The sequence below is a fragment of the Onychomys torridus genome, chromosome 6, assembly GCF_903995425.1.
Source record: "Onychomys torridus chromosome 6, mOncTor1.1, whole genome shotgun sequence".
Classification (NCBI taxonomy): Eukaryota; Metazoa; Chordata; class Mammalia; order Rodentia; family Cricetidae; genus Onychomys; species Onychomys torridus.
This window is the reverse complement of record NC_050448.1, coordinates 122,070,559-122,093,454: the sequence shown is the minus strand read 5'-3', so window position 1 is coordinate 122,093,454 and position 22,896 is coordinate 122,070,559. Positions and strand designations below refer to the sequence as shown.

Below are 22,896 nucleotides of genomic sequence, written 5' to 3'. Positions count from 1 at the left end.
CATCTGGCTGGTGACTCCATGACTCCACCTTTCTTCCCATCATTCTCAGTTTGGCTTTCCCGCCTAACTTCTTGCTTAGGTACTGGCCAATCAGAGTTATATTAAACCAGTTTGAGTGACAAACCTTTACAGTGTCCAAGAGGATTGTTCCACAGCAATCCACTACATAAAAGCAAAATATCAGTAAAACTGGAGAGTGAGAATTTATGCAACATTATACATTTCAATCTGTTATAAAAATAAAATCTTACTTTAAAGAAAGAAATTCTGTTTATGTAAAAGTCTGTAAAATGCAGATTGTCTGTATTGTGTAAGGCACTGCTTGCCTGGGGATTTTGAATGGCATGAAAGAGAAATAGTGGAGAAGCATGAGAAAAGTTACAGAGGTGATGGATATACTCATCTTTGTTGTGGATCTGATCTCACTATTGTATGTGTATATCAAGACAATTGAAACTAATGCATTAACCTCAAAGATGAGTAATTTCCAGCATGTCAACTCTATTCATTTAAATTTAAGGGGTAAAACAGAAAAGAAATTGTAGATCTAATTCCAGTTATGCCAATAATTACATTAAATGTAACTGGCCATATAAGATCCAGCATTGTGCTGTTTTCTTCTCCATTAAATACTTTGAAGATGATTATTTAAAATTAGGAGAACTTGGGAGAATATATCATGTAAACACTGTCATGGTTAACCATAACTTGACAGAATCTAGCATTACCTAGGTAACAAGTCTTTTGTCATGTTTCTGAGGAAGGCTCTAGTTGATTCTATGCAATCCCCATCAAAATTCCAATGGCATTCTTCACAAAAATAGAAAAAATAATTTAAAATTTTAATTTTTTCCTTTTAAAAAATTTATTATATTTGTGTTTTACACATCAGCCATGGGTTCCCCTGTCCTCCCCCCTTTCCCTCCAGCCCCTCCCCCCCATTCCCATCTCCTCCAGGTCCAAGACTCCCCTGGGATTCATTTAAACCTGGTGGATTCAGTACAGGCAGGTCCAGTCCCCTCCTTCCAGGCTGAGCAAAGTGTCCCTGTGTAAGCCCAAGGTTCCAAACAGCCAGCTCACGCACTAAGGACAGGTCCAGGTCCCACTGCCTGGATGCCTCCCAAACTGTTCAAGCTATTCAATTGTCTCACTTATCTAGAGGGTCTGCTCCAGCTGGGGGCTCCATAGCCTTTGGTTCATAATGCATGTGCTTCCTTTCATTTGGCTATTTGTCCCTGTGCTTTTTTCAATCTTGGTCTCAACAATTCACACTCTTACAGTCCCTCCTCTTTCTCAACAATTGGACTCCTGGAGCTGCACCTCGGGCCCTGCAGAGGATCTCTGCATCCACTTCCATCAGTTATTGGATGAGAGTTCCAGCACGACCCTTAGGGTGTTTGGCCATCTGATCACTAGACTAGGTCAGATCAGGCTTTCTCTTGACCATTGCTAGCAGTCTACAGAGGATGTATCATTGTGGATTTCTGGGGACCTCACCAGCACTCTGCCTATTCCTGTTTTCATGTGGTCTTCATTTATCATGGTCTGTTATTGCTTGTTCTCCCTTTCTGTTCTTGATCCAGCTGGGATCTCCTGCTCCCCTAAGCTTTCTTTCCCTCGAACCTTGCCCTTCATTACTCCCACTGTCGTCCAGGTTGTTCATGTAGATCTCATCCATTTCTCCGTCGTTGGGTGATCCTTGTGTCTTTCCTAGGGTCCCGTTTTCTAGGAGTTGTGTAGCAGTCTAGTCATCTTTGTTTTACATCTAGTGTCCTACTATGAGTGAGTACATATCATGTTCGACCTTCTGAGTCTGGGTTACCTCACTTAGGATGATTTTTTCTAGATCCATCCATTTGCCTGCAAACCTCATGCTATCATTGTTTTTCTCTGCTGAGTAGTACTCCATTGTGTATATGTACCATATTTTCTTTATCCATTCTTCAGATGAAGAGCATCTAGGTTGTTTCCAGGTTCTGGCTATTACAAACAATGCTGATATGAACATAGCTGAGCAAATGCCCTTGTGGTATGATTGAGCATTCCTTGGGTATATGCCCAATAGTGCTACAGCTGGGTCTTGGGGGAGATGGATTCCCAATTTTCTAAGGAAGTGCCATATTGATTTCCAAAGTGGCTGTACAAGCTTGCATTCCCACCAGCAGTGGAGGAGAGTTCCCCTTGTTCCACATCCTCTCTATAGCCCATTTCTTAATTGGACTGTTGGGCATTTTGATGTCTAATTTCTTGAGTTCTTTATATATTCTGGATATCAGCCCTCTGTCAGATGTGGGGTTGGTGAAGACCTTTTCCCATTCTGTAGGCTGTCACTTTGTCTTGTTGAGCATGTCCTTTGCTCTACAAAAGCTTCTCAGTTTCAACAGGTCCCATTGATTGATTGTTTCTCTCAGTGTCTGTGCTACTTGTGTTATATTTAGAAAGTGATCTCCAGTGCTAATGCGTTCAAGACTACTTCCTACTTTCTCTTCTATCAGGTTCAGAGGAACTGGATTTATGTTGAGGTCTTTGATCCACTTGGACTTAAGTTTTGTGCACGGCGACAGATATGGATCTATCTGCAGCCTTCTACACATTGACATCCAGTTATGCCAGCACCATTTGTTGAAGATGCTTTCTTTTTTCCATTGTACAGTTTTGGCTTCTTTGTCAAAAATTATATGTTCATAGGTGTGCGGGTTGATGTCAGGGTCTTCAATTCGATTCCATTGGTCCACATGTCGCTTTTTATGCCAGTACCAAGCTGTTTTTATTATGGTAGCTCTATAGTAGAACTTGAGGTCGGGAATCGTGATGCCTCTAGAGGTTGTTTTATTGTACAGGATTCTTTTGGCTATCCTGGGTTTTTTGTTTTCCATATGAAGTTGAGTATTATTCTTTCCAGATCTGTCAAGAATTGTGTTGGTAATTTGATGGGGATTGTGTTGAATCTGTAGATTGCTTTTGGTAAGATCACCATTTTTACTATGTTAATCCTGCCTGTCCATGAGCGTGGGAGATCTTTCCATTTTCTGACATCTTCAATTTCTTTTTTCAGGGACTTAAAGTTCTTGTCATATAGGTCCCTCACATGCTTAGTTAGAGTAACCCCAAGGTATTTTATATCATTTGTGGCTATTGTAAAGGGTGATGTATCTCTGATTTCCTTCTCAGCCTGTTGGTCTATTGTATATAGGAGGGCTACTGATTTTATTGAGTTGATCTTGTATCCTGCTATGTTGCTGAAGGTGTTTATAAGCTGTATCAGTTCCTTGGTTGAATTTTTGGGGTCACTCATGTATACTATCATGTCATCTGCAAATAGGGAAAGCTTGACTTCTTCCTTTCCAATTTGTATCCCCTTAATCTCCTTATGTTGTCTTATTGTTCTGGCTAGAACTTCAAGTACTATATTGAATAAGTATGGGGAGAGGGAACAGCCTTGCCTTGTTCCTGATTTTAGTGGTATTGCTTTGAGTTTCTCTCCATTTAATTTGATGTTGGCTGTTGGCTTGCTGTAGATTGCCTTTATTATGTTTAGGTATGTTCCCTGTATTCCTGATCACTCCAAACCTTTATCGTAAAGGGGTGTTGGATTTTGTCAGATGCCTTTTCTGCATCTAGTGAGATGATTATGTGGTTTTTTCTTTGAGTTTGTTTATATGGTGTATTACATTGACGGACTTTTGTATGTTGAACCACTCTTGCATCCCTGGGATGAAGCCTACTTGATCATGGTGGATAATAGTTTTGATATGTTTTTGGAGTCTGTTTGCCAGTATTTTATTGAGTATTTTTGCATCAATGTTCATGAGAGAAATCGGTGTGTAGTTCTCTTTCTTTATTGCATCTTTACAAGAATAACCAAAATGCTCCCTAAAAGAATATCGACATGCTGGAATTGACTTCAGCCCTACAACAATGAAATAGGTAGAAAAATATATGCATCTGGAAACTATCAAGTTATATGTTGGTCTCAGACAAATAGTGTATGTTCTTCTCATAAGGATCCTTGTTTCCAATGTCTCGTGTATGTTTGTATGTAGGAATGAGTGTGAGTATAGGCTACGAAGCTAGAAAGGCGACCAGGAGATGGGGGAAATGTTGAGAGAGTGAGGAAGAACAGAATGTGACAGGAAAGCATGGAGGTGAAAGGGAAAGGAGATGTAAGATGGGGTGGTGAGTGTAGAGGAGGCAGGAGAATCAGGAGTGCAAACTTTGTTTGAAAGTACCATAATGAAATCTACCTGGACATGCTGGCTAATTTTAAAATTAAAACAAAGGCCAAATATTTAAACAAAATTCAGGCTATAGAAGATAGTAAACAGCACTGTTTCATTAGTGCTCCCTAGAAGGACAGAACCAATATAATGTGTATATATACTTTAAAGGGTATGTGTTTGATTGGCTTAAATGATAGGGACTGAATCAACGATCATCTGCACTGAAGAGAAACAGCTGGATTCACTGTCCAGAAAGCCCTAGGTCTCAGTCATCCCGCTCCAGTGCTGGAAGCAGAAAGCTGCCTGAAAGTCAGTGGTATTAAGTCCATGCTAAATGGCTGCAGAAACAGGCATCTGATGTGAGCCCAGTAGGTGCGCTCAAAAGGGACTTTGCTGGCCTGTGCTCTTCCTGTAACTCCTTTCTCATCTGGCTGTCAGCTTGTGGGAAAGCACTGCCACATCCCCTGAAGATCTTCCTGCCAGACACTATTCCACATCAGTTTTGTAAAAATTCCTTCATAAATGTACAGGGGGGCTTCAGTCGTATTAGACGTCTCTTAATTAATCCATGTGTGTACATGTACACAGAGAAATAGACAATTCAGTTGTACTATAGCTATTGAAGAAATTGTATTGGTATTTGTAATCTTTGAATGGAAACAAAACTTTCCTTGCCTGTGTAGTTTCACAGGAAAGCGTCTCCAACTTTTAATGGAAAAAATGAGTTTTTTCAGAATCTCTTCTTGAAAATGGAAGACATACATCTCAACTTACTTTATGAATTCACATCATCCTGCTTCCAAAAACATAGACAAAACTGAAAATAAAACTGTTAAGTAGTGTCTGTTTTAAACATAGACACAGAAATCCCTAAAGAATTATTAATAAATTAAATCCAGTAGTATATAAAAAGAGTGGGGGTTGTTTCTCCTAGACTGGTTCAGACAAAAGAATTGAAATCATGTGATCACATCAAACAGTTTCTCTTTAAGTCGTCCTTAAAAACAGGAGGAAATTTATTAGCTCAACAAGGAACAGCTACCAAAATTTTCTCTAGAGTTAGCACAGTAAATGAAGAAAAACTTTCTTCCCAAGACATGAAGGAGGACAGAGTTATCCTGTGCGCTCTTCTCTTGTTGAGCATCGCCTTCAGTATGGCAAGGAAAGCAAAGGTCCAGAAATCTCAGGGAAGCGCCATCCAAAACTGAGTTAAATCTGTATGGAAAACCCCAAGAAATCTACATAAAAAAGGTCAACTATTCAGTGTCAATATATAAAAGCCAGCAATGAACAATATAAAATATTTGAAAGTATCACAAAAACATTCAAAATTGATATGTTATGTTCTGTTTTAATACGCCATAGTATGTGTAATTCCATGTTTTTATGCACCAGTTAAAAGCAAATTTAAACCTTTATAAAGGCTTGAGTATACATCTACCAAATTATGTGTAAGTTCTTCATATAGAAAACTGATTTGAAAAAAAAAAATTATACACCCAAGGTTAGTGCCAGGAAACTCTGGGATCACAGACTGATTTTACAGAGTTAAGATGTTATTTCTCTCATTGAGCAACATTTCAATAAAACCTTACCGTGATTATGTTTCTAAAGATGAGTAAATTGATTTAACCCAGGGTTTACACACACACACACACACACACACACACACACACACACAGGGTGGGGGGAGAAATGTGTTGAAACAGGGAAATGATCGGCTGAGAGTTGGAAGATTCACACCATATTTCAGTTGATTAGCATGACACAGGTGAAGGGCCCGACACAGGTAGATCAGGTAGCAGACCAGGGCCCAGAGGTAGATGTGCACAGAGGTGGCCACTTGATTTTGACAGTGCGAATGCAGTTTAGTTGTTAGTGGATGTGTAAACTGTGGCCAATCCACACAGTGGAATACTTACTCATTGAAGGTGACATATTCAGATTATATGGATATATGTCAGTTACTGTGCTGTGCTAAATGAATTTCACAATGCGCTGTATAGAGCCACTTAGATAACATGGGAGAAAAGACAACACTATACTCTCAAACTTTTATTTGAGGAACAAGATCATGGTCATGTCATTTGTCCTCCATGTGAAGGCAGCATCATTACATATTAAGTATGATTCCATGTCTTCCTTAATCTTCAAACTTCTGTGCATAATTTTGCTTGGCACCAGCATGGCTGTAAACATAGATAAGGACAACAAAACTGAAGAGCTACAAGGTGACCATCTAAAGGAAAACATGCCCATGGCAGAGTCTTGGATCCCTGAAGGGAGATCCAGCAGCCTGCCATGTCTACCCCTCTCACCTCCCCTTCGCACCCATAAGAGACTGCAAGTGACCTGAAAGGTGTCTCTGGAGAATCATGCTCATGCAACCCAGCACCTCAGAAGTGAGGCTTAAAACATCTGGATGACTCTGGGCAAGTTGCTATGGTTTGTACGTGTGTTTCATGTTGAAATGGGGATTGGCGGCTGAGCACAGTGCTGTAGTGCTGCAGTCTCAGCACTCGGAGTCGGAGATACAGCCTCAAATCCCAGGCCAGCTTGAGCAACGTAGCAAGGTCCTGTCTAAAAATACAGTCTTTGAAATGTCTGCTAATATGTCTCAGATGGTACAGTACTTGTTTGGAATGTGGGAGACCCAGGTTGAATCCCCTGTTTGGGACACTGGAGTGGGTGGTGGGAATCACATAATATTGGTGCTATTACTCATTTGTAAAGATTTTATGGACCTTAATGTCATAGTGCAGATCTCATGTATGGTAAAGTGCTTAGCAAATATATCATTAATATTTGATATTAAATATAAGAAACATGGATGCGTGCGTGCGTGCGTGTGTGTGTGTGTGTGTGTGTGTGTGTGTGTGTGTGTATTACATCTCACAGCTATCAGAGCAGGTTCAGCTATGAAAACTGCTGTTGTTTCTTGTGGTTCCATTTTGGTTGGAGCTGCAGTTGTTTCTTTCAGGCAGTAGATGCCAGTAGAGGTCTTTTTCAATAAAAAGCAAATCCTCTGAGCACCTCCGTACCAATAGCTTCCTGGGCACATTACCAAGAGAAATAGTTCAAAAATTGAATATTCTACATTCTGCATGGTCTTTTAAACAAAAGGAAAGTCTTATTTAAGTAAAAGAAGAGAAAAGCTTTCAAACAGCATTTTCAAGATTCTTAGTTTGTGGATTTTACTTTTTTGCTATAATAATTTTATATCTTATATGTTTTAGTTAAACGAATTTCAGTGTTCTTGTTCGAAATGTAAGACTTCTGTATTTAAGCAGCATTAACCGTAAGTCTGGCTAGCTGTCTGTTCAAAGTGAATATGGGCCAGCTGAAATGTTATACTTGGTTGTGTTTGACAAGGAAACACCATGGGTATCTGGGGAGGCCAGAGAAGCAGAGATGAGTAATTGTTGATGCTGATTGAAAGCAGGGGCAACAGGAATGATTTTGGAAATCTGCTTTTGCACTTAATAAGCACAAAAGCATGAAGACAAACTTTGATTGTGCAAAACTATGCAAAGTCCAATAAGTCACTTCTGTTGTTATCTCTACATAAGTTACTTAGTGTTTGCTAGTTTATTTACAAATATGGTCCTATTGTAAATAATATTTTCTAGTATCCAGTGATTTTACTCGACCTTTAGAAGCTAACAGTGAATACTGCAGTTACATGTTTATTGATCTTGTAATAATGTGCATTGCACTTAACAAATCCAGGTAAGACAGCAGGGACATAGGTTGATAAACGGCAAATATTAATATGAAATGATAAGGGCAGTGGAAACAGGAGAACAGTTTACTTTTCTAAGAGTTGTGTAGAAGTGCTATGCTGACAAGGTGACATTGGTGGTGAGCCTGATAATGAATAGAATTCTGTTAGGAGAGCAAGTCAAAGAAATTCAAAGTTTTTATCCATTTTTGCCTACTGGTCACTGTGTGCTCTCAACACTTTTAAACACTGCAGGCTCCCAGTCTGTCTGTTTTGTGTAAGACATTACCAGGTATCAATAAATCACTGATTATACACATTTGATGATTTTTTAGAGAAAGGTACACATTTTAAGGTTAGTCATATAGGTCCTGTTGTGTACCTATCTATTCTGATTGTATTACACTATATCAATCCACTTCGGAGTTTTTCCATGGTGAGTTCACAGCTCAGAGTTTCCCCAGCAGACCTGCTTGTGAACCTGCATGTGTGTTGCCATAGTTTAATTACATTATTTTTCCTGCTTATTTGTCTTACCATTTTGGTTCCTATTTATTATATTAAAACAACTAATGGGAAATATGGACTGTTATTTTCAGAAAGATTTTTTTTAAAAGTCTTTCCCTTTATTTTCCCTCTTTCCTGTATTTGAACTTCCAAAGGAAAAAAAACCACACATCCCTGACACAGATGTTATCAAAAGGCAAACACTAAAAATCCTTGTTAAATGCCATCGAGTACCCTTTATCCTGAAGACCGGAGATTTTAAATTTTCTTCATTGTAGGTGATGTTTCTAAGAGATCGTTGAATCAGAAGATGAAGGAAGCAGCAGTTTAGTAGGAGTTTAACATTCATCAAACAATTGGAAGGAATTATTTTTCTCTGAATGAAAATTGCTTAATGTGGCTAACGGCCTATAAAATTACAACTTATGGTTGCTATATATCTTCCATAATATAAATATTTTTTCCAAATGTTAGAATGTTTTGAAATTTACTATTTATAGACAGGCACATATCCATAAATAAATTTGATAAGCAAAAATGGTAAGCTAAATTTCTGTAATTCCCATATGTATTAAACTTAAGTGCATAAATTAGCAACTTTGAGTTCTTTAGAATTAGTTCAGGTTTTTTTCTTAGTTATGACATGTTATCAGTTGTTTTTCGAAAGAGTCTTGTCACATCTATTCATACCAATTTTGATGGAAAGTCAACTGCTTATGAAGATTCATAAAGTCTGTATACCAGCTGACTTCCTGTAAGCTAATTCTAGCATGTTAATATTTGGCCTCTGGTTACATGGGGTTGTAATACATGTTTAACTAGTTTCCCATATTTTGAAAAATTCTTTTTACCCTGCTCTATATGTAAACCTTTATAGTTACTATGCTCACTCTCATGCATATTACTATCAGAATAGTAAAAATCTAGAGCCTTTTAGCAGATATTGTAAGTTTTAAAGTGTGCATCTCTAGCTGAGATGAAAAGTTTCACAAAGGAAGGCTCAGTACTGTGCTGTTTTATATTAACAGGAAGCAGCAGCAGTAGTGGTTTGTAAACCCTGCAGACAGGAAGTTTAACTCATGCAGAGCTCTTAGCTTCTTGGTAGGAAGTTGAGCTCCCTCTGGAACCATTTGCAGTGACTTTAAGGTGTAAATGCACGTGAATGGCAGCTTACACAGAACTGTCCTGCGGCCAGCACACCGGCACACCCACCGCCCTGCAGAAACTGGAAGGCTTTGCCAGCCGACTCTTTCACAGGTGCTCCAGAGGCACGGCTCCTGACCAGAGGGCGGCTCTGGAGGATGGTAGCCTCCGGGCCTCTGAGCAAGCTGCCTTATGGGACAGATCAAGTAAGTGGGTTTTGAACTGATATGCAGTAATTCGCAGCTGAAGTACTTGAAGTTTCAGGATGAAGCACATGAACCCAGTTTTGTCTATTGTTTATGATTTGCAGAAGGACATTTTTCAAGGTGGTGAGAATTCTGTAAAAAATTAACAAGTTGAGCTGAATCATGTGTAGTTCATTTTAAAAAAAATTATATGACTACCTAGGTCAAATATCAATGATTAAATTGTCAGTGGTATTCTTAACAATTTCTAATATATGTCACTGTATTTTTTACTTTTTATTCTAAGGTTAAAAACAAATATAAACAATAATACTTTTAAATTTTTTTACTTATAACTTTATATTTTGAATGTGACAAATTTGTTTACAGTTTGGGTTTGTTGCCTGTTTTGTAATGCATATGTGAAAGTTATTTCAATTATTACAGAAAAATCTTCTAAAATAAAAGTAAATTATTAATCTATGTAAAATTTTACATTTGTTACATGATAGACATTAAAATCTTTCATATTTGCATTTTACATCATGCATAACTATGACTAGGTTAAACAAGTTGTGTATTGTATTACATTTCTTCAGGACCTGTTAAAATGCTCAGAGGTACTGTTTTGCTAAAATGACTTAGCAGCTTTGATGGCATGAAGTTTAAAGGCTGAATTTCACATATACACAGCACTGGTACCTCCATTTCCCACATTAGCTAGGATTCCTTCCTAAGGAATCCTCCCTGTGGTTCAGGAGAGGCAATTACCCTGGGCATTATAGCTTTTTCTCGTGTCATCAAATAGAAGTAGAATTTGCCTCTTTGTATTCTTGGATCCCAAAGCAGTTAAGGAAGAAAACTCATTTTTAAAATAAAAATATATGTGTAGATGGCTGTGGAAAAGATTAGGCTCTGTTTTACTGCATCAGAATTGTTTTTAAACTCCTTGAAGCTACTCTAGGAAGAAAATGAAAAAGCATGTTTTTGTACAAAACTACCTTCATTCAACATACTCTCATTTTCTCTCCCTCTCTCTCTCTCTCTCTCTCTCTCTCTCTCTCTCTCTCTCTCTCGTGTGTGTGTGTGTGTGTGTGTGTGTGTGTGTGTGTCTGTCTGTCTGTCTGTCTGTCTGTCTGTCTGTGTGTGTGTGTGTGTTTTCACACAAGATTTCCTGCCTCAACTTCCTGAGTGCTATGGTTATAAACCTGCACCATCATATCCAACTTTTCAAAAGATCTCACTACTTCGATTTAATCTTCACTAAAAATTCATGAACTGCTAAGAACTGGAATAACAGCATAGGATCACAACCTTCTTTGTGACAAAATCTTGATGGCCCCGCTGCCTGCTCTGTAAATTACAGTCTTCTAAACCCTTTTGGAGATAATTTTATTCTTTAAAGGTATTTTTAATTTCAAACAAGGAACGGGTAGAGTTGATTTTCTGCTTTTGGAACAAATACAATGGGATTTAATCAGAAGTTATGTTTGAATTTGACTGAAGGGCTGTAAATGTACAAGACCTGCATACTTTCTGTAATGTTTTTAAGTGCAACGATAGAATACAGTACTGTGACATGATTTCTTGTAGAAAAAGACTCAAAATGCTGGGTTTTTTCTCTATCGAAAAGAAAAAATAAAGATGGTGGCAGGATCATGGCATCCAGATGCAATTATGACCCAGTGTTGTAGCCCTGAATAATGAGCTTGGGTAGGAAATAGTTAAGAAGCAACTGAAGTTCAGTACATGTTCCTCCACCCTCTTCTCCTTTTCATATCCTCAAAATATTCTGATAGTCCCCCTGATTTTGTGTAAGGAGGAACACAGTAGGCGTGCGCTCTTGGCTGTTGACGTAGACGAGAAAATGCAGAGACTAGAAACTGCAATCCTGTCATTTCTGTGCTCTGCATTTATTTATTTTGTGTGATGAACACATTTTTTATTCAATTGTGTGTGTGCTAACAAAGAGCTTTTAAAACTTGTTTAGGGGTGTGGGTGGAAACGCGAATGTGCAGAAGTTGGAGGACAGCTTGGAAGAGTTGGTTCTTTCCTTCCCGTCATGTGGGTCCTGAGGTCAGGGACAAATACCTTCTTTCCCTTTGAGCCATTCTCACCTGGCCAAGGAGAAGCTTTGGACAAGAACAAGTGTTCAGGCAAAAAGCACTGTTGGCAGCTCCTTCTATGGAGTTCACTTGCAGGGCTTGTTTGAGCAGAAAAGGGACAACCTGAGTCTCCTGATACACCAGGAGAGCCTTACCCCAATGTGCTATAGTAAGAAAGTCAAGTGTGGGAATCACACTTAAGAATTAGGTTCATGGACTGTTGGGTCAAGATTGAAGGCTAATTTAGGCAAACATGGTTTTGGTTTTTGAAACAGGTTTTTTGTTTGTTTATTGGTTGTTGTTGTTGTTTTTAATGTGGCAGCTCTGGTTGACTTATAGGACTCACTATGTAGCCTAGGCAGGCCTCAAATGTGCTGAGATCCTGCTTCAACCTAAGGATAATAGTCGTGTCCCTTTCCTTAGATGGCAGATATAAAATGTGATAAACTTTAATCAGAGTTTCTCTCTTCTCCAGGAACATTATCTGTGGGAGTAAATAGAGAGCATAAGCTACAGAGTTGTTTCTATAGGTTTCAGTTTTAACTACCAAATTAACATTAATTCCTGACTAGTAACTTAAAATATGGAATAGCTATTTCCATGCACACTGAAGTACATCAAGTTCAAAGTAACAACACAGAGGAATTCTGCTTTTTATCCTGACTCAGAATAAATGGGGTTATTGACATCCATTGGCTTGTCTTCCTTAGAAAATTTACTGTATTTCCCTTTTAAATCATTTTTATTATAATTGCAGTTATATAAAATTGAAAGTAAGTGAAGGTTTGATTGTTGTGAGCATTGATTTTCACACTTAACAATGTCTAAGCTGCAGCATTTTTAAAGAGCAAATGCGTTGATACCATCCAGCTTATTACCTGGTCAATTTCTATGGTGTCTATAAGTTCATTTTAATAAGTGTATATTTAAATACTGTAGTGAATAAGTAAATGATTTAGGATATGAATTTCCTCAAAACTAGATAGCTAGATTGACTGTAATAGACTAATTTATCACTTTTACTTTTTGTTCTTTTCTGTAACAGGGTTTCTCTATGTAGCCCTGACTGTCCTGGATCTCACTCTGTAGACCAGGCTGGCCTAGAACTCACTGGCTCTGCCTCCCAAGTGCTGGGATTAAAGGCATGAGCCATCACCACCAGGCTCCTTCTGAAGCTCTTTAAACCCAATATGTTAGGCCTTTGAATTTGTATAATTGTAACTTCTAAATTGATTTAACTCTTTTTCATTCAGCAACTATTTTATGAGCTGACTGATTATAATCAGTTTCTACTCATATGAAAAGTATTTTTGAATATTTATTATATCATTGTTTGTTAGCTGTGATTATAGGGGTCATGGATAGTGCTCAGGGTTAAGAGCACTTGGTGTCCCTGCAGAGCCTTCAGATCCCAGCACCCATGTGTAAGCTCACAACTGCCTGTAATTCCAGTTCCAGGAGATCAAAAGACCTCTTCTGGCCTTCTTAGGCATCAGGCACACATGTGGCGGTGCTCATACATATATGCAGGAAAGCATTCGTACACATAATATAAAAATAAATCATTTTTAAAACTATGAATATAAAGATTTGGGGGGAAATTAGATAATTTTTACACTCAGAAACAAGAGTAAAAGTAGCAGCCAGAAACAATATAATATTTAAGGCACACAAATATGCAGAATGTTGGTCTGTAATAAAAGGAAGCCAATACAGAGTCTCTATTTCTCACCCCCACCCCATATCTGTGTATGTGATGCTAAGCATATAACTCAGGGAAATGAGCATGGTAGGTAGGCAAGCAATATTTCCAGCCCATTTACAACATTTTTTTTAATGGAAAATCATAATATAGTGACACCTTAAGATAAAAGAGTCAAAAGAATTTGAAACATGCAATTCAAAAGTTAATTTGCTTATTCTTCTAAAAGGAAGTGATATCGCTAGCATAGTTTTCTGTTTGTGTTCCGTCTTTAATTCAGGCTAACACTTTTATTACTATGGTAAGTAATAGCCAGATAGTGAATTTATTCTCATTCTCCTCTCCCTTTCTCCCTTTCTCCCTTTCTCTCTCTCTCTCTCTCTCTCTCTCTCTCTCTCTCTCTCTTCTCCCCTCCCCCTCTCCCTCTCCCCTCTGACCCCTTCCCCTGCCTCCTCCTCTTGCCTCTCTTTCTGTCTCTCTCACTCTCTCATTTTTCCAGCTAGGTTTCTCTGTGTAGCCCTGGCTGTCATGAAACTAGCTTTGTAGACCAGGCTGGCCTGGAACTCACAGAGATCCTCCTGCCTCTGCCTCCCATGTGCTGGAATTAAAGACACCCCACCACTATCCATCTGTGAATCTCCTTCTTAACAGTATTTGTTCACAATACTCTGATGGGAATTTCCTTTTAGATTTCTTCCAGTGGTGAGATTTGTTAATGTTAATGTTTCTTTCAGATAACAGCTCTTAACAAGACTTCCAGGGCACCATGTTCCTCCATCTTTCATTCTTGCTAGCATTCACGATTCCTTTCTTCATATTCTCTTCATCATCCTCTCTCACTTTTAGTAAGACTTATGGAGTTGGAGTTGTGTTTCTGTTCATCCTTGTGTTATGTCTGTCTGTACAGTTTGATTTTTAACTCCCTAGAGGCATAAAGAATGTGGGTTTATTCTGACATTGCTACCCTGTTCTCAATAAATGCTTTATTTGCTGTCTTAACATTTTATAGTTTTTAGACTTATGTTAATGGATTCTTTCTTTGTTATTTATTATTTTTGCAGTGTCTTTGAAAGGTTTATGGTTATTCACTTAAAAATATGAAAATACTCTCACCCAACCCTAGCAAATACTGTATTTCAGAGCCCAGGCACTTTCTGCTGTTACCTGTGCATTTATATTATGATTTGTAATAAGAGTTCAAATAATCAACAATTTCATTTTCATCACATCTCTTTGTGTCTAATCTCCCACTCTTCCCTCAAACTCATAAATACTCAGCTACTTCCTCTTTCTATTAATTTCTTTTCCTAGATGTTTTATATCACTGGACTTATATAGCATTTAGCATACTGCTTCTGACATCTTTCATTTATGTGCAGAATGTAGCAATAGTTGCTGTGTTGTGTGACTAGAACACATTTGCTTTATCTGTTCTGTTCTGTTATTGACTAACCCACGCATTAGTTCTCGATTTTTGGTTATTTGGACAATATCATAAACGTTTTTTAAAAAAAAAGTTTGTGCAGACAATTCTTTTTGTTTTTGAGTAGATATATAGTAGACTAGGTATAAAATAATGGTGTCATGCATTTTTATGTTTTTAAGAAATAGCCAGCATATACTCTCAAAGTAACTGTATTATTTATAACTTTACCTGTAACGTAAGAAGAGTCCAGTTTCTTCATATGTTCGTCAGGACTTGGTATGGCCAGTCTCTTGGAGGTTTGAACTGGTATTTCACAGGGTGGTTTGAACTGGTATTTCACAGAATGGTTTCAGTTTCTGTATGCATAATAACTAGTGGTATTGGTTTATTTTTATAGTCTCAGAAGCCATTTGTGTATCTGGTTTGGATACTTGTATATTTAAATATTTTTTCACTTTCAAAATTAAATTGCCTTCTTTTTATAAGTCTTAAGAATCCATTATATATTCTGAATCCAGATTCTTTTGAAGGTTTGTAATTTGCAAATATTTGCTCTCAGCTTCCGACATGTCTCGTCATTCCTTAAAATGACATCGTTGAAGAAGGAAAGTTTGCCACTTTAATGAAGTCAGTTTTATCTGTTCCTTTCCTTTGTGTACTGTACCTTTTGTGCCAGGCCTTAGGAAGTCTTTGTCTTACCAGAAGTTAGTCATGTTTTTAATTTGTACTTTCTCCTACAAATCTGTCTTTTCAGTTTTATATTTGATGTGAAGTATTGAGTGTGTTTGTGAGTGTGTGTGTGTGTGTGTGTGTGTGTGTGTGTGTGTGGTTTTTATTACTTCATTTGTTACAAAAACTTTCTTTACTTCATTGAACTATTTTAATTCCTTTGTCAAAACTCATTGACTCTCCAAGTATAGGTTCCTCTGTGAATCCTCAGCTCTGGGCCAGTGAACTATGTATGTTTGTTTTTATGCCAGCCACATTGATTTGCTCACTATGAGTTTAAAGTAAGTTTTGAAATTAAGTAGTATAATTCCTCTAATTTTGTTATTTTACTAAAATTATTTTAACTATTTAAGGGCTTTGTCTTCCCATATAAATTTCTTGATTAGCTTGTCAGTTTCTAAAGAAAAGCCTGCTGAAGTTTCTGTGGATACTGTGTGGAATCCATAGGTTAATTTGTGGAAAATTGTCATCATAACAGTAACATGCCTCTCCATCTCTTTAAATGGTCTTTATCTTCTGTGGTCCACATGTCTCTGTGAGTTCATATCTAAGTACTTTATTTCTACTAATTCTCTTGTGAATGAGACTTTATTAATTTCAGTTTTGGATTCTTTCCTGTTCTTTAAATTATTTGTATAGTTTTTGTTTAGAATTCTCTTTGGGTCATGTTGTCTTCACATAAAACGTCTTCTATATGTGAGTGTTGTATTGTCCTTCATCATTCCTGTAGCTAGCCGTAGTCTGTGCAGGTAAGTGTTCTCTGTGCCCGTCTTATGGGAAAGACTCCATCTCTCCCTGTCAGATGTGATGTTGGACCACTGCAGTCTTCTCTCCTCATCAGTCTGAGAAAGTCCCATCTAGTCTTGCTTGTTGAGAGGATTTTAGACTTCTGGAGTTTATGGGATGCTGCTGCTGCACATGCTCGTGGTCATGAGGTCGGTCCTTTGTTCTATGAATGTATTTTACTAATTGATTTTCAGTGTGGAACTATCTTGCTTCCTGAGATGAGCATACATGGTCATGGAGTATAATTCCTTCAACAGACTTGCAGGCATCTTTGTGTCAGTGAAGTACGCTGATCTGTAGTTATGCTTAGGTCTTTGCCCAGCTTTGCTTTCAGCCCTCATAACATGAGTCACAAGTGCTCTTTGCTCTGAATTCTGTATATTCTGAAAACTCTGTGCTTGTTAAAATTGGTATTATATTTGACAACTTCATGGTATTCATTCATGAACCCATTTGAATTTCAACTTTAAGTTATGGGGAAAAAACTTAACTATTTTAGTACTTTTATGTGTCTATTCGTGATTTCTACTTCTTTCTGGGTTAGTTTTTGATCATTTGTATTTGTAACTTTCAAATAATTTATCCATTCATTCAACTTAGTTCTGGTAATATGTACTTTTTACTAATTTATCTAAGTCATATGCTTGGCATGTATCTTAGTTACGGTTTCTATTGCTGTGAAGAGACAACATAACCATAGCAACTCTTATAAAGAAGACATTTAATTTCAAAGGTTCAGGCCATTATCATCATGGTGGAACATGGTGGCATACAGGCAGGCATGGTCCTGGAGAAGCTGAGAGTTTTGCATATTAATATGCAGGTGACAGGAAGTAGCCTGAGACACTGGGCATGACTTGAGGGTATGTGAGACCTTGGAGTGACATACTTCCTCCAACAAGGCCATACCTACTCTAAAAAAAAAGCCACACCTCCTAATAGTGCCACTCCCTTTGGGGGCCCTTTTCTTTTAAACCACCAGAGAATGAAATTGCAATCAATAATGGTTTCTTATATTCTTGTTTCTCTAGTCTCTGTGATGATACTGGTTTTTAGTCTTTAATTCAATAATTAGTATTTATGTCATATTTAAACGTTACTCAGTCTAGCATTACTGTAGTTCTATATTGTTGGTGAGACCTGCATTTTTAAATCACTTTTGTATTTTCAATTTTATTAATCATTTCTTCCAATTTTGTTAGTTTCCCCCTTAAGAAAGCAACAAAATGGAAGAAATTACCACTTTGGGACTTGTTAGTCAACCCATGATCTTGTATTTTCATAGTTGGTTCATAGCTGGTAACAGAGTTCTCTGAGGTTGTGGCACCTCTTAGACATAGGAAGCATGTGGCCAGCATGGATCCCCAGGAGCATCCCAGAAATGATTGTAGGTTGTTTCATTGCTGTGCAGAACATTTACTTATTTCCCTTGGGAATTCTTTGTGATTTGAGGATTTCCAAAATCCTTCTGTTGTTGATTCTTTAATTATGCTCTTAAAAATTATTGACTGTATGCATTTATGGGTGTGTGTGTGTGTGTGTGTGTGTGTGTGTGTGTGTGTGTATGGTATGTGCATATTATTGCACAGATATGGAAGTCAGAGAACCAGCCAGTTACAGAGAGTTGGTTTTCTCTGTCCACCTTGTGGAGTTTGAGGATAGAACTCTGGTCATCAGGCTTGGTACCAAATGCCTCACCCTCTCGGCTATCCATCATATGAGCCCTTAATTATACTTGATAAGAGAATGTATTTTTAAAAAATTGACTGAGCCTTTTGAATTAATTCACTTACTGTATTACATATGAAAATAGAGCATTTCCATCTACATGGTAAAAGAATCACATTCTGTTGACTTTGGATGCTGTATTTTATGGATTGTGCAAATTTAGTTTGTCCTTCCTCACTTTCTGTCTAGGTTTTCTATGATTTATTAAGAGAGTTTTGAAATCACCAACTCTAGTCATGCTTTGCATTCTGAGTTTCAGTGACTAGTGACCCACCTCTGTGGTAGTAGTTCCATTAGATCATAATGGAAGTGAAACATTCATATTGCTCAGTGATACTATAGCTGTCCTAATTCCATAGTTCACTGCATTGTTCCTGCGTTTATAGAAATACTACCGTCAACAAATCTCCTGCTCCGACAGTTGTATAAAGGGGCAACACATATAATTGTAGACCTACACAGTGTTTGGTCATGAGAGTAAACTGACTTTTTGCTGGCTTACGTGATTTTGCTGCTATGCTGTTTATTGTTATTTTAGAACAAATCCTCTGTTTATGTGTTGAAAGAGTCTATTCTGAAGCAGTACACCAGGTTCTGTGACAAGCAACCTCATATGGCTCCTTTTGGTTTTTAATGTTTATCTGATAACAATCTACTTTAGGATATAACTGACATAATTTCTAGTAAAATAGAACTTCTTTGCACTAATATAATAAATTTATTGTCTAAATATGATGTTTTCATATAAATTGCATTTGTACCTTTTGTAAATTCATACCTAGCAGGTTTAAAATTTGATACTCAGCACTACACACCCTCACATATGTAAGACTATGTATAACCATTATGTGTGTATCTATGCACACATGTGTATACATACATATTTCCATAGTGGGTTGTATTTTCCTGTAGTCAGCTTACCCTGTTGTGGTTTTCACTAGCGTCTGAACTCCATGTGCATTTGCACGACAGCTTGTGTCCTCTGTTGTGGTTTTCACTAGCGTCTGAACTCCATGTGCATTTGCACGACAGCTCGTGTCCTCTGTTGTGGTTTTCACTAGCGTCTGAACTCCATGTGCATTTGCACGACAGCTCGTGTCCTCTGTTGTGGTTTCCTTTGGGAATGTTTAGGTTTCCTTTGTGGGAAGTAGTTTTCCTTGATACACAGCTCTTAGCTGACAGTTCTGTTTCTTATTTCTTGTAGCGTTTTCTATGGATCATTTCACTGTTTCCTGGTCAATCTTCTTTCTAAAGAGAAGTCAACACTCACTGTATTGCTTTTTCCTGGGACATGAGCACTGACTTTTCTCTTCCTGTTTTAAGATTATTCACTTTATTTTTATTTTTCGCTGAATATGAAGTGTCTAGATGTGGGTCTTTCTGCTTGACCTAGTTAGCATTAGCTTAACTCTTTGCTTCACTTGGCTCACGGACTATGAGTTATCATTGTTTTTTCAAATTAGGGCACTTTTAGTTATTATTTCTTTAAACACTTTTCCACTCTTTCCTCCTGGCTCCTGTTAGATGTGTGTTACGCCTTCAGTATTAAGTATATTTCTGAGACTGTTCACTTTTCTTGATATTGTTCATATTTACAGTCTATCTTCAACTCACGTTTACAGGTTAGATCTTTTTTCTTTCTGAAATGTGATGTTAGCATTATAGTGAGTTTAAATTTTTTGTATTGACTTGTCAGATCTCTACTTTCTGTTTTTCATATTTCTCTTTCTGTATTGAAATTTCCATCTGTTGTATCGTTCTTTAAACAGTTCCCCTTCATTTCATCCAACATTTTACTAAATGTTTGCAAATATTTTCTAAATTGTACATAAATCCCATTTCTGGGACACTTTCTGTTGACTGCTTATTCATCTCATTATGAAGCATATGGGTTTGGGTAAAAACCGAGTCCTTAAAATGAGATATTTGTATTGCTTGTATTTGGCTTAATTTTTTTCTCCAAGAATTGTTCTTTTTATTTCTACATCTTTAATCCAGTTTGTGGACTTCATAGTTTGTGTCCTGAGTCCCGGAAGTCAGTTGATATATACTATCAGAGGTCATACTGGTGGGACTGTGTATAGATGAGGAAGCACACGTTTGATCCACAGTAGCTTCAAGTTTTGGATCTCAAATGGGGTTATGATGTCCTGTGCATCCAAGGACTTTGAGAACATTTCATTCCTTTCTGTCTTGTTGCCATTTTCTTCCTAAGTCTCTTGCTGTACCCTCAGTCTGCTGTCCATCCTGCCAGGGCATCAAGCTAAGGGAGCTGGGCATTTTCCCCAACAATTCCTCACAGCTTGCTTCTTTACTGATAGGGTGACATTGTGGGGCTTTGGTTTCCTCCAACAGTGCAGCCCCTAAGCCTTCCAACCAAACTGGAGGGATCTGAGTGGACAAGAAGAGCACAGATTTCAGTGTTCTTACCCAGAGTCTTGTGGTGCCTCCTGATGCCTCTCAACTTTCTGTGCTTGATCTGTACCAGAGCAGTGAACCTCATTTCCAACAATTCAGTCCAGCTTGCTAGTTGTTTCTTGGAGCAAGTCCCTAACTGGATGTCCATCACCACAAGTCCTGCCTCTGCTGGCAACTTTAAAGGAGCAGATTCATCTGCTAAAGTTCTGCCACATGGACGTGGTTCTGTAGGCCCTTTGTATCATTAGTGGTACAAATCTTAGGTCTGTTGAGACTAGAATCCGCTCATCATCCTATCCAGCCTACCCACTTAACCGTACAGTCTATCCTCAGAGTCCTGTTTAATAGGAGGAATGTCACATGTTGCCAGTAAATGTCACAATGGTTGCCAGTAAATTTGTTGTGTTGTCTTTAAAAAAACAAACAAACAAACAAACAAGCCAAAAAAAAAAAACCTGGTTAATATCAGATACTTCATGCTGAATTTAATGGGAATTTACAAGTGTTATTCCCTAATTTTCCTTTATAAAAGCAGGTTGTGGATAGCACTATATTGTGCCTTTCCCGGATACAGAATGTTGAAATGGTTAACATTTGTGCTGCAGTATAGCTGCTTTTGGCTCGTGAAAAATGAAAGCCGTCAGCGATCTGGGCAGTAAGATTCATCCCCAGTAGTCACTAGCAGCGGCACACAGCACTTGAGTCTCAGTGAGGTCCGCAGCTAGCAGTAGGAGCTGCTGTAATGAAAGGCGTTTAGGTGCAATCATTCTGCTGTTTGTTCCTCACCGCATTCAACATGGGATTGTGTGAGTATTTAAAGAAAAGGGCATTTAAAAAATACCTTTAAAAGGTGTATAAAAGGGCTAGTTCAGTGCTTAAGTGTATAGAATGTCGTCATTTGGAGATCATGTTGCCCTAGAATAAAAAGGCATTTTGTTTTGGTTCATTAAAGCTTTAGGAAAGCTACCTCTTGGTTAGAAGGAAACTGATAATGCTGGTCTAATGTTGCCGTGGTAACAACTTGTGCTGTTACAGTTGAGAATATCGTATACATCCTGGTTCACATTTTCTCCCTGCCATTTTGAGTTATTCTGGAGGTATATGAAGGAAGCTAGGATAGCTAGCTTAGGAAAAAAAGAAAAAAAAAACTAACCGTGGTTACATAAAACATCTTTGGCATTATCCTCTTGTCTAGGGGTACCTCCTACGGGGCATTTAGGCTTTGCTTCTGGGGGCTTTTCTTTTTAAAACAAAAGAGAGCTCTTGATTTTCTGCTCCTGCTCCAGCATATGTGTTTACACCATCGGCTCTGCCTCCAGAGATTAGCATAACTCCCTTTGCTGCTGGGCTGTTGTTCTGAGCAATATGCTCTGGAGAGGTTGGCTGTCATCATGAATGGTGAGTATGGTCTCGGAGACTCTTCAGCTCTCTCTCTATATATATATAGATATATATTTTAAATATTTAACTCAGAAGGAAAAGGTATTTATGTAGAGGTGGTTATAAAAGCCAGAGCTGTGGTAAATGGCATTTGTGTTGATGCTTTTAAAGTAGGCATTATTGTGAAATGCCTTTAAAAGCCATTAAGAACTATAAACAATAACAGTGTTGATAGCACCAGCATTCCATTTCTGATTTTCTTTATGGTTTGATTTCTTGTATTCACTACCAATGTGGTTGACTGTGTTGTAAATTAATAAGTAGAAGACCCATACACTACAAAGAGGTTATTTTAGAATATGATGCTTGAAATCATTATATTTAACTTGACTTTAATTAGTTTTGTCATCCAAATACTATTTTTTGTTGGCTTCTTTTGGGCTATATTTTTAAAATACTTATACTGAAAATAAGATGCTGCCAAAATTTTATTGATTTTTGGGGTGGTTACTTTTAATTATGATTGGTTTATAATAGTGAATTAAGGATGAAATAAATATATGTATTTGGGGGCTTTGTTGATATTATTTTGGAAAAATGATTTATGAGACTAAATACATTTGTGAAAATTAATCTTTTGCTATGATTATTCATTTTTTCAAGCGTGTCCAAAAGTGATTTTATTTATTTTTTCGAGAAAATCTGCTGTAGTATATACTGCAGCTTATCACAGAACAGGAGCTGTTCACTTCAAGCAAACCTGCAGCTAAAAATAGACATGCTGCTGTCAGAGTGAGTGTTTGCTCAGAGCATCACTCATTAGCATCTCTGCTGAGGCAGAAAGGG

At 37.7% G+C, this 22,896-nt stretch overlaps 1 protein-coding gene across 4 annotated transcripts in view; it reads left to right on the top strand.

The window, feature by feature from the left end:
- The window catches only part of Prkacb (protein kinase cAMP-activated catalytic subunit beta), a 92,575-nt gene that overhangs the window by 25,620 nt on the left and 44,059 nt on the right, over positions 1–22,896 (top strand). The window contains exons 1-2 of one of the 4 annotated variants that reach the window (XM_036189962.1): positions 21,337–21,476; positions 21,957–22,068. The exons of 1 other annotated variant lie outside the window; for it this stretch is intronic. In XM_036189962.1, the coding sequence (XP_036045855.1) occupies positions 22,062–22,068 (7 nt within the window). In that variant the 5' untranslated portion in view covers positions 21,337–21,476; positions 21,957–22,061. Of the gene's footprint in view, positions 1–21,336; positions 21,477–21,750; positions 22,069–22,896 lie in introns of those variants that run through there. 2 more of the 4 variants (XM_036189960.1, XM_036189961.1) reach the window with 2 other exon arrangements.